This window comes from Lissotriton vulgaris, chromosome 7 (assembly GCF_964263255.1).
Source record: "Lissotriton vulgaris chromosome 7, aLisVul1.2, whole genome shotgun sequence".
Taxonomy (NCBI): Eukaryota; Metazoa; Chordata; class Amphibia; order Caudata; family Salamandridae; genus Lissotriton; species Lissotriton vulgaris.
In genome coordinates, this window is record NC_141695.1 from 853,163,645 (window position 1) to 853,185,979 (window position 22,335).

The following is a 22,335-nucleotide window of genomic DNA, read 5'->3' on the forward strand; positions in this document are numbered from 1 at the left end:
CAATCATCTTTTCTGTTGAGTTCAGTGATTGCTTCTGTCAGTTTTCTCTCAGAGCCACTCCATATTATGAATACATCGTCTAACTATTGTAATATGAGTTTGGTATGTGTTTGCCATGGTTCTTGAGTGAGGATGTGTTCCTCCTCATATCTTTCCATGAAAGATTCGCTTATGCTGGGGCAGCCAAATTCATGGTAGTTCTGCCTTGTACAGGAGCCTGGCCATTTCTCTCTCGACTGACTTTATATGATTACTTTGGTGAGTGTCTTTTACAATCACAGCCTCAGAGTTTTGGAGGACTTGCATATTTTTGATATTAGTTTCACAGGTTTAAATATAAAGGCTTTACAGTCAGCAAATATTGCTCCTATATTCTCTAGTGACAGCAGGGGTGATTGTGTTTTCAAGAGCTTTAGGTGAGCATAGGTGGTGGATATAGTTGGGCTTTCAATCAATCAATCAATCAATCAATCAGGGAGCGTGTAAGCGCACTACTCACCTGTGAGGGTCTCAAGGCGCTGAGGGGGGAGGAGGTCAGCCGGTCCGTTTCATTTGAAAAGCCACGTCTTCAGAGCCTTCCTAAATGTGTTCAGGGAGGGGGCACGTCTGATGTCAGCGGGAAGCTCGTTCCAGGTCTTGGCTGCGATTTATGAGAAGGATCTTCACCCTGCTTTGGCTCTGCAGATGTGTGGGGTTTTGGCGAGGAGGAGGTTGGCGGAGCGGAGGTTACGTTTGGGTACGTGGAGAGTGACTCTTTCGTTGAGGTACTGGGGTCCGTGTTGTGTAGGCATTTGTAGGCATAGGTGAGTATCTTGAAGATGACTCTTCTCTCGATAGGGCTTTGGCTATGGAAAACAATTGATACTGCAAGACATTTGTGTAGAGGTATAACAAACCTCTAAAGAGGTTGTGGTGATAAGTTTGATCTTGGTGGTGCTCAGGATGTCACCTGTTATGAAGCAGCCATTTTTTCTCCAGTACCAGGTCTTCTCAGTCTGTCTGCAAAACTTTATGAGCCTACGCATATGCCTATAGTTGTAGATTGGCCATCTCTCAAAAATGTTATTGAAAGTGGATATATGGGTAACTTTTGATCATCTTTGCCTGAGGTCTTTTTTTTAATAAATGGGTTGCCTATATCTTTTTCAGCCCCTTAGGTACTTCTTGTAGGAAAGAGCCCCTTTTTGACATGGTCACCCCCACATTTTGAAAAACAAGGGGTATATCCTGAGCTTCAAGCCAAGTATTAGAGTCCATCAATTCAATTAAATCAGACGATTAGTCCTCATTTCATCTTGGTTTATTTCTATCCTCTTCAAACGAACAAACACTAGCCGCCAACACGTGTTTCGTCCTGGTATGGTAACCAAAAGACTTCTTCAGGGCTAAGGCTAGATTCAGTAAGTCGAGATACAAGAACGGTGGGCCTTCTTAAGTTCACGGATGTTAAAATGTAAATTCCAAGTATAATTTGAGGGGTCAGTATTCTTTCAATATGTTATAACGGTCTTCAATCTTTCCATGCTATTATGTATTTAAACATCAGCCTCGTAGTATAAAGGCGTTCTGTGTATGGCCGGCAACCTCCGAGTGTGGGGAACGGGCCAATTACTCCTCTGCAACTATCGGCAGTTTACCCCCACATTTTGCCTGGTATTTGATGCAATTTTGACAGAAGTGCACTGGGTTCCTGCTATCCAGGTGCCCAGTGCCAGATCTCTTTCCCTAATACTGTGCCATTGGTTCCTCAAGTGGTAAAACTTTTAGCACCCATGTAGTCTCTAGTAAATGGTATCCCCGGTACCTGGGCAAGGATGCTAAAGAAGATCCCTAAGGGCTGTAGCATGTATTGTGCCACCCAAAGGGACCCCTCTGCACCAACACACAGACTGCCATGGTGCAGAGAAACCATTGGAAGCTCCCGGACTTGTCCCCAATTCCCTCACCATGCGACCTTTTTCTAGGTGGCCCCCTTCTCTTTACCAGCATAGCGCGCACAGCTGCCAAAGTGACTAGCACCTTGCAACCCGGATGCCCCAGGGCAGGTAGCGAGAAACTGCTGGTAGTACTTTGGACCTTGGCCCCCTATGACCTTACGAACCAAAGGAGACCCCCAGAAACCAACCATAAATGCCTGTATAGCTATCTATGCCTTTTCTCGCATAGCATTGCACATGAAGGCACATTTAAGTAACTGTTTTACTTACTTGCATAATTCAATATCTAAATAAGTTCTTACTTGCTATCAAAGTTCTTGGTATCAAAATTGATATAAAAATATAACTTATTTTTCAAATTTGGTCTCAGATTTATTCTTTGGGAAACAGCAAATAGAACAAACGCCGAACAACGCGTTGCCTTTGCAATGCGAGTGGAATAACAAATGCGTCTGAACCACGCATTACATTTATAACGCAAGTCGTTATAGCGGTGACTAAAGTTGGAGTAGTAAATTCTACTATTCCAAAGTCCAGCACCCCCAAAGGCAAGCCATTGTAATGACTTGCATTGTAAATGGAATGCGTGGGTCAGACGCCTTTGTTGTTATACCCGCATTGTTAAGGAACGCTTGGAAAATGAATGTGTGGCTGTGTCATACAACCTTATTCTAGTGTGTGTCTCATTTATTGCCTGTGTGTCAACAAATAGTTAGCACTATCCACTGATATGCCTAGCTGCTCGTCCACACTACCACAAAAGAGAGCATTTGGGATATCATTTGTTCCTCTGTAAACCAAGTAGGGTTTGCCTGGACTCTTTACACAGTGTACACAGTGTACTTCGTTTTGGTCCACTATATAAAGAGCCAGCTGCCTACACGGGCTGCTGCTGACGGAAAGGGCTGCATAATTAGTTTTCATATTAATAGTGTGATATCTTCTATATCCTCTTCAATAAATTTGGTAGGCCAAGAACACGGGGGCAAGAGGTACAGTGCAGAAGTTTGATTACGTGCATGACCTTGTCAAGCGAAATCTCCTGGAAAGAAAATGTATCTTTTGTAACATCTATAACTGGGCCTGTTCACTACTATTTGATCTGGGGATGCTTAGAGTTTTTTCTGTTTTTCTTGGTAATGTGTCTTATGTTAGTGATTTTTTTCTCAGAAGTGGTTGATGCAACTGTAGGAGAGTAGGGTCTGCTTCCTATGGTCACCCCCACTTTTTGCTTTGCTTTACTGGTTTTTCGACTTTACTGTGGCTGTGGGCCTGCTGATCAGACCCACAGCCCAGCTGTTCTCTCTCTAAATTCATACCATATACTTTAGGTACATATCCAATTGAGAATTGGGTCACCTTTGTGAGCCCCTGTATAGTGTACCTTAGGTACCCAGGGCATAGGTGCATCCAAGGCCTGCCAGGGGCTGCAGCATGTATTATGCCACCCCTGGCTGGCCATCCACATTGACACAACTGGCTGATCACTCAGCTGGGGCAAGATCGTGTAATCACCCCTTGCTTAGATAGAGTATTCCTATATCTAACCATATATATAGACACATATGCACCTGTAAGTCACTCCTCTGGCAGGCCTTAACAATCCTGAAGGCTGAGTGCTTGGTTTTATGTGAGATGAGGCTCTAGCATGAGCTGAGCCTGTCTGCAGCTTTTGGAACCATGTCCTTATAGCTGTTCTATGATATAGCCATACCATATACTCTTAAGTGCATTATCATCCTCGCGGTTGAATGCTAACTTTGGTTTGGCTTTATCAAAACATGTCGTGTAAGGTGTTATACGCTTTAGAATACTACCCCCTTGCCAGTTCTGGCGACGGGGGTAGCATTCCACCCTTCTAGAGGGAGAAGACATGTTGTTCCTATTAATCCCGGTTAAAGTTAACCAGAGCCTCAGCATCACGAAATGGATGCTGCTGCCACAGACACAAGTCTGACCTCCTGCTGCTGGGAGTTCTTCCAGCGAGGGACGCTTGGATAATAGGTTTCCTGTCTTGGGAGGTGCTAGCACCACCCCAGACAGGCCATAATGTATTGGGGCAGGGAAGCTGAATGAAGTGAGACACTGCCTTGGGCACACAAGGTGCTCCATGCATAGTCCGGTTGAAACCAGTTGCTGGGGCACTCCAGCCCCAGCTCTGGCGCGAAACTGGACAAAGGGAAAGGGGTGTAACCACCCCCTTCCCTTGTCCCACCCATAGGAGGGACCTAGCAGGTAATCCAGCCCCTTTAATCGGTATAAATGTAGGAGCAGAGTCAAGAGACTTTAGATTTATCCTGAACTGAAACTTGAAATGAAACTCTGGACCTTTGACATTCTATTGCAACTAGAAGACTGAAGAATCTCCCTTGTGGTCAAAGCAGTTTGCTTTGTCGACGCTCCCGCCGGAACCCGAGCACAGAGCCTGACAAGAACCAGACTTCCAGACATCTTTGACCTCGATCCACAGCCACACCAAAGCTGAGACCCGTGGAGGCGACGAGAGACGTGGGACCGGCCATCTTGAAAAACTTGCTCATTGCTACTTGTGCAGCTTGTAAGGCACCCTCGAAGTTGTGCATTGGGGATTGAGAAGCCCTAGCCCCGAGCACCTTCTACACAGACGCACAACCCTCCACACTCCACGAGTGCCGCGTGGGGCCTGCGAGTGTTTTTGTGCTCGAAGCGTCTGATCGGTCACTTGCCCATTGGCTAGTGGCCTCTGTGACAACGAACCTTTAAATCTACACTGCTGGCCTGGTTGCTCCAGGCTGGCCCTTGCTTCCCTGAAAAGGAGAAGCCCCCCAGACCTTGCTGGTCTGCAACAGAAGCCATCTTCGATTCCTGCGTGGGTTGCCTTTGCCAAGGCTTGTTGACTCCAATCCGGAAGCCAACACGGCTGACAGCGAGATCCTTTGTGGGACAGTCCGTATCCAGCTCCTAGTTATCGTCGACAACTCCTGGTCCACGTAGCTGCAGAGACAAGCTTCACGACATCACCTGATTGCTTCACGACATCGCCTGGTTCCTTCCTGGCTCCTTCCTGGTCACTAGCTAGTGACCCAGACTCTGTCCCCTCTGCTTTCAGGTACTCTTCATCCTTGATCCGCCCTTGGATCCAACCGTACACTTCTCTCCTGGTCGCCTGCAGCATCTTTTCATAGGTCTCCATAGGATTTAGCGACGAAACCCGACACAAATTGACACCTATGCACCCGGCTCCTGTGTGTGAGGTAACGCGAGTACTCTGGTGCTCCTGTGGGTATTGACTATCCAAGTGTCCTAGTTTTCAGTAGCTTTCTCCTAGTCCATCCGGAAGTGTCCTAAATCAACTAGTTTCTAATTCTTTTGTTCCCATTGTATCCCTATGGTAACTCGCGTGTGTGTTAAGACACTGCACAGGCTTCCCGTGGGCCTCCTGATTCCTAACCTTTGGTAGTTCAATGTAGCCCTAGCGATTCCCTAGGCCCTAGGCCCACCCCTTGTTCGTGACGTGGTTCTTATACCACTATTTTAGTATATGGTTTGAAATGCCCCTAGGGCTCGACTGTATTTTGTGCAACTTATTGTATGATAACTAAGTATCTTTTCATGTGCTTTTGCCTCTGACCTCATAAAGAGTTCAGAGGGGTTGTGTTAGTAATAAATACATATATATTTTATATATAACCTGTGTGGTGTCCTTTCATTTGGTATTCAAGGGGTTACATATGGATAATACAGCTGGCTTCACATGCTCTCTGATGTTTTAGCCTAAGACTGCTTTGTCCATGCTACCACTAGGATAGCTGGTCTATAAGGTTGACTTTACAACCATCACCATAAGGGTTGTTTGGACTGATACAGGGTGCCCACTAGAATAGTGGACATCACATATCAGGCCAACTTCTCTCAGCAACCTGGTGATTTCTGGTCTTCTGCTAGATCTCTTGTGATCCTAGACTTGTGTAGATAGCCCGCGAGCCTGAAGAGTGTAAAAGCTCAATGGTGTTCTTCTGAGCCTTGTTCGTCACCCCTTGAGGGGCCGTAATCTTTCCTTGTTTCTTGACAGTGATCTTGTTTTCCCTGATGGTGGAAAGATGGGAGGGTTTATGAGATGTAAACGCCTCATGTTGTCTCGCACTCCGAACATGTCACTGGCTGGGAAAATTGAGGGTCTTAGGCTGGTTTAACCAACCCGGTATTGATATTTATTCATTTTCTTGTTTTTAGTTTGCATCCCGTGCTCGACTCAAGGTGACGGTGGAGGGCAAGGAGCTGATTCTAGAGCTGGAGAAAAACAAGTAAGTCTTCCAGGAAAGAGGCCTGTGCCTGACAACGAGGCAGAGCTAAGGACAACAAAGCTAGTGCTGACAAAGGCTGACAGTGCTCGACAGACCCCAATGGTTGATGGAAATAGACGCCACTGTGCAACTGGCTGAGACTAGTGTGCCAGCTAGAAAGCTAATGCCTGATGGACAGAGCGAATACAAATTTTGACAGAATCCGAGAGACCACACCTTGACAGGGGAGAGAGACTAATATATGACAGGGCAAAACACCCAGTTGCTGTCAGAAGCCCCACGGATGATCGTTCAGGAATGCTATTATCTGATAGGGGTAGAACATAGAGGCATGTCTGCCAACAAAGAAGGCAGAGTATGACCGAGGTCCGATAGATGTTGAGTGTTCAACTGGAGTAAATATAGCAACGGATGACAGGAACAGAAAGGTCAGTGTTCGACAGGGGCGCAGGTGCATGTGCCTGATTGAGAAAGAGTGCACTTGTGTGACAGGAGCAGAGAGGCTAGTGCCTTTAAGGGGAACACAGGTCACTGTATGGCCGATGAAGAGACAGGTGTACCAACCAGCAGGCACTTCTGTACGTGGGTCAGGGCCAGCCAGGGTTATCCCTGAGAAAGCAAACACTTAGGGGCAGATTTATGATGGCCTTGCGCCGCAATTGCGTCATTTTATTTGACGCAACTGCAGCGCAAACAATGCGCCCTATTTACAACGTGACGCATCTAGGAGATGCGTCACGTTGTAAACCCCTGCGCCATAGGGAGGCGTTCCTGCGCAGGGGGGGCGTTCCTGCGCAGGAACGCCTCCTGAAAGTGGCTGAGTGAAATCTATGAGATTTCACTCAGTCACTTTCTGGCCAATGCTGCGTCAAAACCCTGCGCCTGCTTGAAGCAGGCGTAGGTCTTGATGCAGCATTGCGTAGATGGGGCACCCCCGAGCCTTGCTGGAGCTGCGTCGCGCTTGCGACGCAACTCCAGCAATGCGCCACATTTCCGGCACAGATGCGTCACGCATCTGTGCCGTTTTTGCACCATGGGTGGCGTAGCTGTGGCGCACTGTGGCGCACGTTAACTGGCGCATCCCTTGGGATGCGCCAGTTAACATAAATCTGCCCCTTAGAGCTCGGGCAACAGGCATGTATTGGCACAGGGTTGATCTGTCCGAGTTCACCTGAGGAGAAAGGCCTGTGTCACTTAAGCAGAGAACCCAGTGTATGTCAGCGGCAGACCTGTCAACAGAGATGCCAATGCCTGTCATGAGATAAATCATTCCAGTATACATTCAACACCCACCCGAGACCTAAATTCTGAGTTCCTGCTGATCACAGCAGACAGTCACTTCTGCGATCTGCTCCGTAGATGTCCTGCGTTATTCACGTTAAAGGGCTAGTTGTGCTTTAGGTTGTTTGTAGAATAGAAAACCTACATGCGTTAAGTAGGTACCCAGTAGTTTGGAGAGCAAATTAAGTGCAGATATCACATTGGAGTGACATTTTGCTTTAAAAAGGTTTTCCAACCGAATCACATAGGACATGCTGTGATCTAAGAGATATTGTGTGTGCACATAAATAAAAAGTGGGCCGGTGTCAACATGCCAATTTAGCCAACAGCATGCTGGTAATTATAGTTTTAAAGTTTGAGTCTATAAACGTGTTCATGTGCAGTGTGACTCTTTAAAACAGGAAGAATCTCCAAAAGGCCTCATACAACACATATGGGGCTTGTTTATAGAGGTGTAGGTAAGTGCAGCAGGTGCAGCAGGTGCAGCAGGTTTGAGGAAGCACACTGCATCCCAGTTATGTCTATCTTTTACTACTGATCCTGGGAGCAGGAAGGTCCATTTCCCTTGCTTGCATTGGGTCCCTAGCCCCCTTTCTGGGCCACTGGCAGCTAGGCATGTATGCTGCATGCAGCCGATTGCATATATTTTTTTAAGAATGTGTGCGCAGCTGATACATGAGCAAGTAGGGTTGGTTAAATCTTGGAGATTTATGAAAGCAGGTCACCGCTGCAGTTCTGTGAACCACTTTAGCGGCTCCGAAGTATGTCACATTCCCTCAGCTGACTATGCCTCATTAAATCCATCTTATCACATGAAGCACGTAGATGGTTTCCTAGAGTACAAAATGACTTGGAAATTCCTCAGAGAACTGCTGATATCTTGGCAGTTTGATGCGCAGTGAAAATACTTGGCAGAAATGGCCTTTCAGACTCTCTGGCCCAAGTTTACAAAGCTATTTAAATGTGTAACTTGAACCTACACCTGCGACCGATATGATTTATGAATGCAAATTCGTTCTTTATAACAAGAAGCCGTCACTTTACAATTGTCCATCCACTAACATACTATTACCCCCAGTATAGCATAATATTAATAATAATATGTGGGAGTAAATCTGCAAAGCTAGTCAGGGAGCTCTGTATGGGTGACTAATGCATTTTAATGGGGTGATGCTGACATCATCATTAGAATGTGCTGTTTTAACCCCTGATGTGTGGTAGTTGGCGGGGATGAGAATCCCTTGAATCCAGCAGCATCAAAGAATCCTACTTCAATCTAAAACAAGCATTGACAAAGCCAATAGGGCTTGCATATGAGAGGTATTGGCAATGTTTTGTAGTCATGCTGAACAGCAGAGGAGATGCTTTGCAGTGCTGTTAAAACGAATTTTATAAAACCACTCAGACTAGGCCAGGGCTATTGCATTTTTTTAATTCAAATCTGTTGATTGAAAACATAACACACAAGTGAAGCCTATGTAGCCCCACCAAAAAGACATTAAAAAACATTGTCAGTCAAGTAGGATGTCAAAGCATTTCGAATAAAATGGAACTAAATGAGTCGTTACCTTCACATCCTAGCCCACATTGCCAAGGAAAGGAAGGAAATAAATCGGGAAGCACAACTATATGCTACTGACCATGTTCCAATTACATGGCTTCTTCTCACAGTTCGAGAAAAACACGGGAGGCATTGGACAGCGCTGCTATCGTATGGAGGTTTCTAATCCACAGACACAGGTGATTTATATAAAGCAACTTGTGGAATAGTCTGCTCCCCTTGCTCGTGCACTAGGCAACCCAATGTGTCAAATTGAGCAACACCAGGGGCACATATCTCACATTTAGCAAGAAGAAAGAAGAGGAAAGGGGAAAGGGGAAACAGAAGAAGAGGGGATCAATTTGCTCGACTAAGCGGGGGAGCTAGGGAAGCTCCATTAAGATAACCTGTGATTGGAGGGGGCGGCGGTCCTGGCACAAAGGGAGAAATGAGGCCTCTCATAAGGTTTGAGGTAGTCATCAAACAACTGTAGGGCTTATAGCCTAGGGGAACCACTCGAGGATATTCCATACTAGAAAGATGTTGTATTAGGGGCTGCCTAACCCGGGTGAATTTGGCATCTGCATTGTTGATACGTGCAGTGAGCAATTCAAGGGCTAGAACGTGCCACAAGTGAATGAACCAAGTGGCCTTGGGGGGAGAGTGATGTTTCTTCCAACACAAAGCTATGGATTGCCTGGCAGCACCTATTGCATTTTCTTTTAATTGAATTTGCGCTGGATGCATCATAGCCCTTTATTATTATTATTTTTAGCCATGCTGCACAGCAGCCACACTACTACATAGCACAACTACACATCCTTGCCAAAGTCAGCAATGCCCATGCTGAACAGTATGAACAAAAGACCATGGCAGAGCCAATAGTCTAAAAGGTGAAACCTAGTGGCTTTGCCAATGCTTGTTAGGTCACTGCACAACTCCCCGCTGATTCTGAACAAAGCAGTTGATCACAAGATGTGTGAAAAAGAAAAAAATATTGTGTCCATATCAACTTCTTAATGAAAATACATTTGGAAGCAGAAAACACCTGTCATCACACTAAAGATTCATTTCAAAAGAGAAAAGAGCTTCTTTGAAGTGCATGTGGCATGGTAAAACATAGCTACAGATATCAAGAGGTACAACAAGGATGACAAGGAAGAAGAAAAAATAAAAGTAGTACCTCAATCACATCACAGTCAATGGAAAACAGTAATCAAGATGAAGCAATCAGTACTTGTTCCATGCTCCAATCAAAAGAGGAGTAAGTGAAGTTGATACACACCTTCCAGTTAGAAGGCAGCAAGTAAAAGAGACAACGAAGCAAACAAATCTCAAGCACTGGGCGGGCTTCAAGCCCTCAATGTATACAATATCTCTTGTAAACAAGAGTGCATGCAGCAAATGTGCTGTCACAGCCAAGATCTAAAAATGCAGAGTCTCACGCCAAACATTTGTACGGTATGAGTCTGGGATGACCACTGATATTTTGCACTGCAGCCCACATACTGATTCAATTAAGATTTATTCAAGAGAAGACCACTTACATCAAAGAGGGTCCTACTTTCCTTTATAAGGCATGGTGGTTTGTTGTGTCTTATTCACAGCCACTTCCTGTATTATGTGTGGAGTACTACTTTATTCAGATTTACTATGAGTCACAGAATAAAAATTGTATTCTCAATAACCTGTTTTTTTCCCTTATAGGGCAACCCAAAGCACTCATGCGTAACTGTATCAATTCTAAAAATTGTCTTGGTTGCCAAGTTTCTAATCTCTTTGTGTAGGTTGGGGAGCAGAGCACGAATGGCCCGGATTTAGAGTTTGACGGATGGGGTACTCTGGTACAATATTGACGGTGCACTCTCTCCGTCAAACTAAAGGTCACCTGCCTCATTTAGAGTTTGACAGGTGTTTAGTATGTTGACGATGGATACTACGGAGTCTCTTCCGCAAACATACATCTCTGACGGCCCAAAAGAGTAAGGGCCGGCAGAGGTTTTTCTATTTGTCCCACCTGATTTAGAGTGGGCAAACACATTGCCAGTTTTCACTATTGATCGCCGCCAGGTAATACCTGGTGGTAAGGGGCAGTGAAAATTGCAAAATGTCATCTTGCCAAGGCGAGAACACTGCCAAAGCGAGCGGGCATTGTTGTTTTTTTTTTATTATCCAACACAAAATATCACTTTGGATTTTTGGTTTTGGAAAATAAAATAAAAACATTGAAAGTTTGCCACACAGCTTTGTCATGTTAATTTACAATGCATTACCAGGAACTGTTGTGACAGCAGTTCCTTCCTTTGCTAGGGATGTCCTATGAGACTACGGACATTTCAAAATTTACCAGAGAGTACTCTGTCAGGGCGATGGAGTACTTTACTCCGTCGCCCTGACAGAGTAAAACCTGTGCTGTCATTATCATAATCAGGCACTAACCATGTAGCATCTCTTTTTACTATACCGTCAGGTCATTCTACAAACGTGTATCCATCCTCTTCTATTTTAGGCTTCCAGTTCCATTGGGTTTCATAAACACACTCCCTGGGTAGGCCATGGTCAGTTGTATGGTAGAGGCATGCATGGCTAAACCATGCGTGCCTCTACCACGCAGTCCAAACCATGAATGCATATTAAACAAGCATTCCTTTACCACGCAATTTCATGATAAAGGCATGAATGGTAAAGGGGTATAAGTGTATATGGATGCGGCTCCCTCCCCAAACTAAAATCCCCCTACCTGCCTTCCCACCTGGTGGTCCAAATACCCCAACCTCTTCCCACCCCCACACTGTCCCTAACCCTTAATATACACTTCCCGGCCCCCTCAAACCCCCTTGCTGTCCCTAAAACTATCCCAACCCCTTCCACTGCCCTTCGAACTAAAACCCTAACCCCCATTTAAAAAAAACTATCTCAACCCCATCCAGCCCTTAAAAAAACTAATCGCCCTCCCCATAGCCCTAAATTATAACCTGACTACCCATTCTCCTCCCCCTGCCCTGAGGCCTAAAACTCTGTCCCCTGACCCCTTCCCCCCCCCCCACACTGTCCCTAAAAGCACCCCACCCCCTTCCATTGCCCTTAAGCCTAATACCCTAACCCCTAATTAAAAAAATTATCGACCCTCCCCAGCCCTGAAAACTACCCTGACCCTCCCACAACCCAGAAAACTACCCTGACCCTCTCCCCAGCCTTGAAAGCAACCACGGCCCCCTCCACCTAGCCCTGAAAACTACCCTGACCCTCTCCCAGACCAGAAAACGACCGGACCCTCCCCCAGCCCGGAACACTACCCTGACATTCCCCAGGCCCTGAAAACTACCCCCCTGAAAACGACTCTGCCCCCCTCCCTGTAAACGACACTGACCCCAACCCTAAAAACAACCCCCAACCAATACAAACTACCCCCACCAAACGGTTCCATGTTAAAATATTGTTAACAAAAATATACTTTACAAAAATATAGTTGTATAAATATCGATTACAAAAATATCGACTCCCTATACCTAAACAGGTAAGTACATAAATATCGACTCAAAAATATCGATGTAATAAATATAGATGTAAAAAATATCGACGTTATTAATTAATATAAATTAAATTAAATAATTAAAAAATATAACTATTATTAACAAAATACATTACATTACTTTTATATTTTAACTATTTAACTAAGTTTAATCATTTTAAACTTAATAAATGTGTACATATACATATATTTAACATATAAAAGTATATAACAATAAAAATACATACATTTAATAAAAATATGATAAAATTAATAGTTAAAACATTTGATAGCGAAGGGGTAAAAATTACTATTTCCACTCCAAAGGGTGCAACAGTGGGGAAAGCGTTGGATAGCGTAGGGGTAAAAATTAGTATTCCCACTCCACTGAGTACAACAGTAGGGAAAGCGCTGGATAGCGTAGGGGTAAAAATTACTATTCCCACTCCAGAGGGTGCAACAGTAGGGAAAGCGTTGGATAGCGTAGGGGTAAAATTTACTATTCCCACTCCAGTGAGTACTACAGTAGGGAAAACGCTGGATAGCGTAGGGGTAAAAATTACTATTCCCACTCCAAAGGGTGCAACAGTACGGAAAGCTTTGGATAGCGTAGGGGTAAAAATGACTATTCCCACTCCAGTGAGTACTACAGTAGGGTAAACGCTGGATAGCGTAGGGGTAAAATGTACTATTACCACTCCAAAGGGTGCAACTGTAGGGAAAGCGTTGGATAGCGTAGGGGTAAAAATTACTATTCCCACTCCAGTGAGTGCAACAGTAGGGAAAGCGCTGGATAGCGTAGGGGTAAAAATTACTATTCCCACTCCAAAGGGTGCAACAGTAGGGAAAGCGTTGGATAGCGTAGGGGTAAAAATTACTATTCCCACTCCAAAGGGTGCAACAGTGGGGAAAACGTTTTATAGCGTAGGGGTAAAAATTACTATTCCCACTCCTATGAGTGCAACAGTAGGGAAAGCGCTGGATAGCGTAGGGGTAAAAATTACAATTCCCACTCCAGAGGGTGCAACAGTAGGGAAAGCGCTGGATAGCGTAGGCATAAAAATTACTATTCCCACTCCACAGGATACAACAGTAGGGAAAGCGCTGGAACTCAAAAATAATACTAAACCATCTATCAAATTTAGTATAAAATTTAATTTAGATTATAAAGATATTCAATAAATACATTTAAATATATTATTATTAACAAACACCTACACGCCTAAAATAATTAATCAATTACATTTAATATTTACTAATTAATTAATGATTATTAATGTATTTTCAAATTAATTAATTAATTAATTAATTGACAGCTTTCACACCATATACACTTATAAACACCACAACACAAACTTAAATGTATTTACTCTTTTACAATTAATATTTATTTAATTCTAATTCATTTATAATTAACTTATTAATTATTCAATAAAAATGTAATTACTTCACAACATTTTCACTTAAAAAGTCCACTACACACACCTAAAATTAATTAAACAATTAACATAATTAATTAACATAATTAATTCTCAATTAACTAATTGAAATTAATTAACTTATAATTATTAAACATTTTATATTAAATTAACACTTTAATTAATCAATTATTTTAATATATTTAAATTACTTCCCACCCTATTCCCCTATAAACCCACAACCTGCTACGGAACTAATAACACTAAATTCAACATAAAATACATTAATAACTAATAAAATGCTACAACATATAATAAATTAACAAACAATACTCATTAAAAACACTAAATTACTTATAATTATTAAAAAATCGATATTTTTGTTAACTATGTTTTTGTAAATGATATTTATTGCAACTATATTATTGTTATCGATATTATTTACCTGTCAGTCGATATTCTGGTCAAACTATATTTTTGTTGTCGATATTTCTGTGGCGATATTTATGTAACACGATATTTTGCCGTCGATATTCCCGCTCTACACCCCACCAAACACAGCCCCACTTACCTCACTGCGTCCTCTCTTCCTGGCGTCTTTCTGCTTCCACCAAGCTGCAGGCAGCAGCTAGACCACGCACTGCCTTAACCACGCATATACGTCGTTAAGGCATATGCACGGCTAAAACAAAGAGATGAAACACCTGCACTCCAATTTGAACAATGTAGATAAACTGTAGACGATTCTAGATGGTAAGGGTGCTCAAGGAGGTCACCTCCTGTCCAGTGAGGCGCAAATAAAAAGAGCTGCAGTAAACCTTACGGGTGTAAGGGTATTATCTTGAGCACTCCTATAGGCAAAGTTAATTGCTGTGTTCAAGCACAAAATAAGTAATCAAAAGTAATGGGATGTGTATTCTTTGATTTTTCATTCAATCAGTAGGACGAGTCATATTTCCTCATATGATTCAAAGTTCCGTCCAATTAATACATTGTAGTAGTAACAGTACAATCACAGGTGTCGAGGTTTGGTCAATTCATCAATTCATCATTTCATGAGGGTTATTCCCATGAAATGATGAATTGATGAATTGACCAAACCTCAACACCTGTGATTGTACTGCTACTACTACAATGTATTCATTGGACGGAACTTTGAATTAAAACTCAGAGAATATACATCCCATTACTTTTGATTACTTATTTTGTGCTTTAACACAGAAATTAACTTTGCCTATAGGAGTGCTCAAGCTAATACTCTTACACCTGTAAGGTTTACTGCAGCATATGCATGGGTAAGGCATGTGTGGTAGGGCTTACGTAGTCGGGACAAGAGTGGCTCTGCCGGCGTTGTTCTGAATATTTCCCTATTGGGACATTTCGAAAAAGTTCAGATGTGTCTAAAAATACACATATTCTAATGAGCCTAGCGACCGTGTTATTTGATATTTGAGGAATGTGCAAAACATTAAACTATTTTAAATAAAGTGCAAATGTGCCTAGAATGTGCTTATTTTTATATTTCCGGTACACAATATTTCGATAAAGTGCAAAACGTACCTTTAAGTCCTGTCTACAATATACATCATTAATTAAGGCATTGGGTTGATTTAAACATTAATCTAGATTTTTACTCCTAATATAAATTCAAGTGGATTAGCACACAATAAAATTAGAAAATACTCTTTTTTTTTCTCCCCCTACAAAGTGCCCCCGTGCCTCAGGTCATTCTAATATTCCTAATGCCCATAATATACAATACTTAAATAAAGTGCAAGGCATTGATCTATTTTTGGCAAAGTGCAAATATGTCTAGGATATATCTATTTTAAACTTACTATACACAATCATTTTTAGCAATTTAAATAAGGTGGAACAGCCCTGATTCTAGTCTCTACCTGTTAACGAAAACCTTCTACCAAGTATGAAATACGAATTATTTACAAATATTGGTAATTTTCAGGCTGACCTTAAAAACGGGTATTTAATTTTGTTAACTGGGTCTTATGCTACTGCATTTTCTATTCACTCCATGAACTGCCATGTAGCATTGAATCTTTTAATTCCCCCTACCCTTTTTGCAAATGCCTCCTCAAACTTCTTTGTTCGTCTCATCTTATTTTGTCACTTTTGATACATTGGTACTCTAGTTGTCTTCCAATTCTGCAGGATCAGAGATCAAGCGGCTAAAGGGGCAATGACAATAAATGGATCAGCCCCTTTATCCCATAGCAAATGTTGCCTCTGCCTAAAAAAGCCAAAGAGCGCTACGCCCACCTCTGATTCAATCCTTCTTTGCAAATATTTGTTCTCAAAACCGCTGAACCCTGGGGCAGGTAAAAAAAAGTATGTACCCAGTCACCCACCCCAAGCTGCTAGCAGCAAAAGCAGCGATCCTCCAATTCTAGATACATTCTTTGAAGGGCCTTATGAGTATAATATGCCATCCAGCCCAATAAAAAAGACATTATCTTAAAGTTTGTGGCCCTTAGGGCCTTTTTGCCTAATTGCGAGATTGCATGCCACTCGACCTCAGAAAAAGTACGTTGTTTTTGTCAGCATACCCTTTTCCAAATAGTTTTTCACCAGGTGGAACACCTCTTGGCCCCGCAATAATCTGTACCAATTCCCCACCCCTCTTAGCTTTAACCTAAACAGAGCGGCCATTATCAGGGAAGAAACTACACTAGACTGAGAAAACCATTTTTAGGTCATGCCTGAGCCAGGGTATGTGGTGCTCTGGCGAGACTTTTAGTATGGGGGCTTTAAGAAGCTCACCACACGCTTTTACACAGGCGCCATCTGGCTTTCCTCTCTCATCATGGCTCATTAAGCGCATCGCTCGCAGGGCACCCTTACACCGATCGATCGCTATCACGATCACTTTTACTGTCACAGCCGCGCAGCCGCGTCACTTTCATGGCCGTGCAGGCCAATGCTTGTTCTTCAATACTTATTCTGATGTGTACTCCTGGAGAGGAGCCTTCAACCCTTCACAGCGGAATGATTATTCTTTTTCATTCACTTATAGGATTTTGGAGATCACAGACAATGCCTGATGAAGAAAGGGGTGCTTCTTCGTGGTCTGGGCTTATAATTCTTCTGTCCCGTGGTCCTTTCACTATAATTGGCACTACAATCGGTCCTGGCACGGCTCTCGGTGCACATGGGTGAAGCGCTGCCTTGCGGTGTTGCCTTGTTGCCTTGTTGACTATGGATTTACTTGTTTGTTCTCTTTTATTGACATGGTGTAGGCATTTTACAGAATAAACACCAGCTCCCCCAATGGCGTCATACAAATAAAACTATTCGATTCTTAGCACGCTTCACCCGTTCGTTGGTCCTCCGTTATCATGTCATTGTTATTGTGAAACGTTTCTGTTTGTGTTTATTACGTGCGGTAGGTGTGTCGGTTTTCATCCAAGCCTGTGCTATCAGCCTGCCCCTCGCAGGGCTTTGCTGGGTGGTGCCTGTGTTCTCTGTAGCTCGCATCTTTGGTTTGTGATGGCGAACAGCGCAGCTGTAGTGTATTTTATGTATATCAAAGACTGTGTACTGTAACAATGGGTTTTACTACCTCTGGGACTAGTCGAATTCCAGGGAACTATGATAAAAATATAAAGCAGTTTCTGCTTTTCTAAATCATGGTTATAATGTGCGTAGGTTTGTTTACTAGCTGCGGCTGCTGTGTTCTTTTTCCTTTTCCCCGGTGTTACTGTTTGCCAGTGCTAATTGACTCAATCGTTTCCCCTCCACTTCTTATCCCTTTGCTCCTCTTAAACCTGCCACTCACGCGCCGTGCCCCATCCTACTTAATGGCCTCGAATGGGTCTCTGTTATGCTTGTCACCATACCTTTTATGTTCTTCCCATTGTTGTGCGCTGATGGGACTCGGGGGAGCCTTCTGTCAACCAAACAGTTGTGTTTTGGTGGATGTTAATTCCCGGGGGTTGGCGAACAATATCTCTCTAATTCCTTATATAACTCCCCGGCTAAAGAGATACAAGCCCCGCTCCGATCTGGTTCACTGCATCACTGCGCCTCCTGCAGTAATGTCTTCATCCGTGCCTGTGTGCGAGCATGGAAATCTGTGCAGCGCGCTGGCAGGAGACCCAGGAAGCATGCGTTACTTCAGATGTAGCGCCACGCCGTAAACCACTGTCACTAGTGTGCCCAAGCAAGCAGTGCAGATGCATGGCACAGCCATGAAAGGGGCCCTTACTGCTCGAGCTCGGTCCCGCCCCGCGGCGCGAGCCTGGGCGCAGTCTTTCTGCTACAGCTGGGTAAGGTGGCCATGTGTACAAGCATGTTATAAAATGATCACCTTGCCACTGACCTTATCTTCATTAACTCGCCTTCCGCTCTCCCTTTGCATTTCTCTGTTTGCCTCAGACACATGCACCTTCCCTCACTATGTCAAATTTACTCTCCTTGTGTTTTTCTCTTCCTTTCCCTCATGTATTCCCCCTCTATATTTCTCGTTCTCTCCCTGACTCTTCACACTCTCTCCCTTCAGCTCTTCTATTCTTTCTCTCCCTTTTCCCCCCAGCTCTGGCCGGCCGCGTCATAGCCCTTTTTTTTCAAACTTTTAGTCATGGTGCATAGCAGCCGCGCTGCTGTAAAACATAACTTAACTACTTTTTTGGATAGGATAGCCATTGTGTATATATGTGCAGTTTAGCCATGTTGTACAGCAGAGCAGCTAATGTACAACATGGCTGAAAGTTTTTTTTTTAAAACAAGCATTGGCATAGCTAATAGGTCTCGCCTTTGGAACCTTATAAGTATTTAGTTTTACAGAACAATATCCTTGGTGCAACAACATCAACTGTTGCATGTCTAAACACATATAAGGTCCCAAATGTGAGACCTTTTGGCTATGCCAATGCTTGTTTCACTAGGTGCGCAATCTGCTCATATCCAAAAAAAAAAGAAATTTCACCTATCCCCACACCTAGCTTGAAGGTCCTTCCAAGTTATACAATTTCCGCTTATCAAAACATTTCACAAGTCTTTAAAGCCATTTGAATTCCAAAACCTTAAATGGCTATTTGGTATTTGTAGGCCCAGAACTTTGCATTCCCTGAGTTTCAAATATTCATATCTTGCAGAATGAGCCTTTGCAGAATAAAATGTTGGAAGTCTCCAATAATATTTCTGGATTGTTTTAGACCTTGTTTTTTTTTTTATTTTGGTCGTCTTTATAATTACCAGAAGCTGAGACCACTTAGCATCTATTTACCGAACTAATATGTCTATCAGAGAGGCTTCATAATATTTATGTATCTGAGGCAGTGCCAGCCCCCCTGGTTAATATCTAGCTGGAGCACAGAAAGTTTAACTCTCTAAACATTTTAGTCCATACAAAGCGTCGGAAAAGTGCCTCCAATTCTTTCAAATAAGACGTTCTGATTTTAATCGGCACATTGGTAAAAAGAAAAATCAACCTTTTTATCAATGTGACCTGCCCTATTATTGTGAGAGGAAAAAGTGACCAACTATCCAATAAATCTTTGATCTTGATCGTCATCACATCATGGAGTTCTGTATAACGATAAGTTACATTTATCCCCAAATAATAAATTGGGTTGGGATTTGAAGTCTCCAGCTGAAAGCCTAAAGGAAAAATATTAGGAGGGGTAATAAATAAAATCAATTTTGTTTTATTATGGTTAATTTAATATCCACCAATCAATTAGAATTGCTCAAATTCTGCCATTATTCTAATGATTTGTTTACTGGCCGGAGGTAAGTATTATGTCATCAGCAAATAGTTTAAGGTTAGACATTCCCACTATCGGCAGCACTATACCCAGGTTAGTCTTAATCCTCTAAGCCAGGGGTTTGATTACAAAAAGTAAATAGTACAGGAGACAAGGGACAACACTGTCGAATTCCCCTATTTATTTAAACTATTCCGGCTAAACTTGTATTTATAAATTCCTTTGCCAGAGCCCCTTGATACATATTGTAAAGCATAATCATAAACTGAGAAGGAAGGCCAAATCTCCTGAGGCCATAGAAAAGAGCATCTCAGTTCACCAGGTTGAATGCTTTCTCAGCATTTACCATCATGATCAGTGCCGGCATCTGATTTACATTAAAAAACGTCCAGTGCATGAACTAAGAACCCGGCATTAGATGACATCAGCCTACCAGCCACAAACCCAGTCCGATCCGTATGAATTACCTTCTGAGTAACCTTGGTGATACCATTTTTAGCCCAAATTTTCATTAAAATTTTATAATCGGTGTTTAATAAGCTAATCAGCCACTATGAGTTTACATCCATAGAGTTTTTTTCCTTTCTTTACAAAACTAACAATTGTTGATTCCTTAAAAATTGATGGACTCTTCCCCCCCTTCTTTTACAAAATGAAAAAGCTCGGTCAAAAAAGGCGCTAATTCTTTAGAGAAGGTTTTGTAAAATTCTGTTTGAAGGCCATCATTGCCACATGCCTTTCCACAAGGCCTGCTGGATTTCTAATGCAATAATACCTTCTTCCAGTCCCTCTAATTGTGTATTTGTCAATTGTGGTAATTTGATAGACTGAAAATAATTATGTATAGTCTTCTTTAAAGCAGCGTATTTAGTGATATATAAATTATTTTAATTCTGCAAAAATAATTGGGATGTCTCATCCCTTTCAGAGACTATTCTCCCTGTCTCTCGTTTCTGCAGCCCCGAAACTATTGCTGCTTCCTGTTTAACTCTAGTTGATCAGGCCAAAAATGTCCTTACCATGTGGCTTTCCCCGTATATTTGCTGCTGCTATTGCCACGAGCTCTGTATTCTCTCTAAAATAAAATAAATCTTAACTCCCGCTTAGCTTTAGACAGCTGTACATCTGCTGATATTGGTGCCCCTATAAGCCAATTCTTCTTCTGGAGAGCAGTATCTTCTGCTGATTGGAGTTCAGATACATGAGCCTGCCTGATCTTGGCTTGTGAGGCCAAAAATACCACCATCTGGCCACTCACTGATGCCTTGAAAGCCCCCCCCCCCCAAACTGGAAATAAAGATGCAGTACCTTCATTAATCAGAAAAAAATGTTTATGTCCTTTTTCGTACTTATTACTCATTCCTGATTAGAAAGACGGAGACGATTCATCTGCCACCTGGACCTTACCCTCCTCCTTACCGCCACTTCCAGGTCAATACCAACCAGTGAGTGGTCTGAAAATGAATTTGCCCAAATTTCTGAGCTTAGACAATTAGGAGGATGGGAGATAAGAAAAAGTTATACGCAGGGAACAGATTGATATCGATGAGAAAAGCAAGTATATTGGGAAAGACCTGGATGAGCGCTATGCCACGGGTTGATCAATTATTGATCCTGCTTCATTATATCCAATATTTATTTGGTATATGCCTTCAGCTGTTTTTTAGTTTTATTTGAAGTATCCTTTACTAGGTCCTGGATAAAGTTAAAATCCCCATTATAATTATAGGGCCTGTGGCTTCCATGGCCAGCTTATTAATCTGTATAATTTGTTTTGGGATCATCCACTTCCAGGGCATACTAATTCACCAAATTGAAGGGATTACAGTTCACCTTGGCTGTAATCCAAACCCACCTACCAGTGGGATCCCTCTGAAATCGAATATTCTCCCAGGTCACTCCTTGCCCAAAATAGATTTCCACCTCCCTTACCCTGCTGATGCTAAATATTCCTTGGAGTAGTATTTAGGAATAACAAGCATTGGTGTATTGGTTTGTAGATGGGTCTTCTGAAGCAACAAAACTTATTGCGAAAAGGAAGTTAGCCACCTAATTAAACCGCCATACTTTTGCTTATTGGACATCCCATTTACATTACACAATATTATTAAAACTCTAAACCCCATTGTCCCTGTACCCTTCTTCCACTTGAATCCTCTTTCTTTTTTCCTTTAAAAATAAATAAAAGAAATAACATTATTTCTCAAAATTACGATGCAACCTATGATTCTGCTCATTTTTACTAACCGTGCTCCCCCCTCACTATACACCCCCTCCTCCCAGACCCATGTGAGAGGTGAATGACCAACAATGCCCCTTTTGCTATGGCAGTCGCCCTTGTTGGGTGCCATGGTGGTGCGCCCAGGGTGAACTAGTCCTCCCCTCGACCCCACTGTTGCACATTTATTATAACTGTCAGTTTTCACTTTCAGCACTCTTTTCACATATTTAACTGGAAATCTTTTGCAAAAGCTCCTGGGCATCATTCAATTTAGCAAACACATTACATTTTCCTTTTACCAAACCCTTAATTTAGATTGTTAGGCAATTGCTGCCTGTGCATCCTGAGCATTGAATAAGTATAGTAACTTCACAAAATCATTCCTCCTGCGTGCTGCCACCGCCTACATATCAGGAAACAT

The 22,335-nt window shown here is 42.7% G+C and overlaps 1 protein-coding gene across 1 annotated transcript in view; it reads left to right on the forward strand.

Annotated features, from left to right (window-relative positions):
- The window catches only part of ADAM19 (ADAM metallopeptidase domain 19), a 451,105-nt gene that overhangs the window by 95,732 nt on the left and 333,038 nt on the right, over positions 1-22,335 (forward strand). Inside the window, exon 3 of the mRNA XM_086931224.1 lies at positions 6,150-6,220. Within this exon, the coding sequence (XP_086787350.1) occupies positions 6,150-6,220 (71 nt within the window). The remainder of the gene's footprint in view (positions 1-6,149; positions 6,221-22,335) is intronic.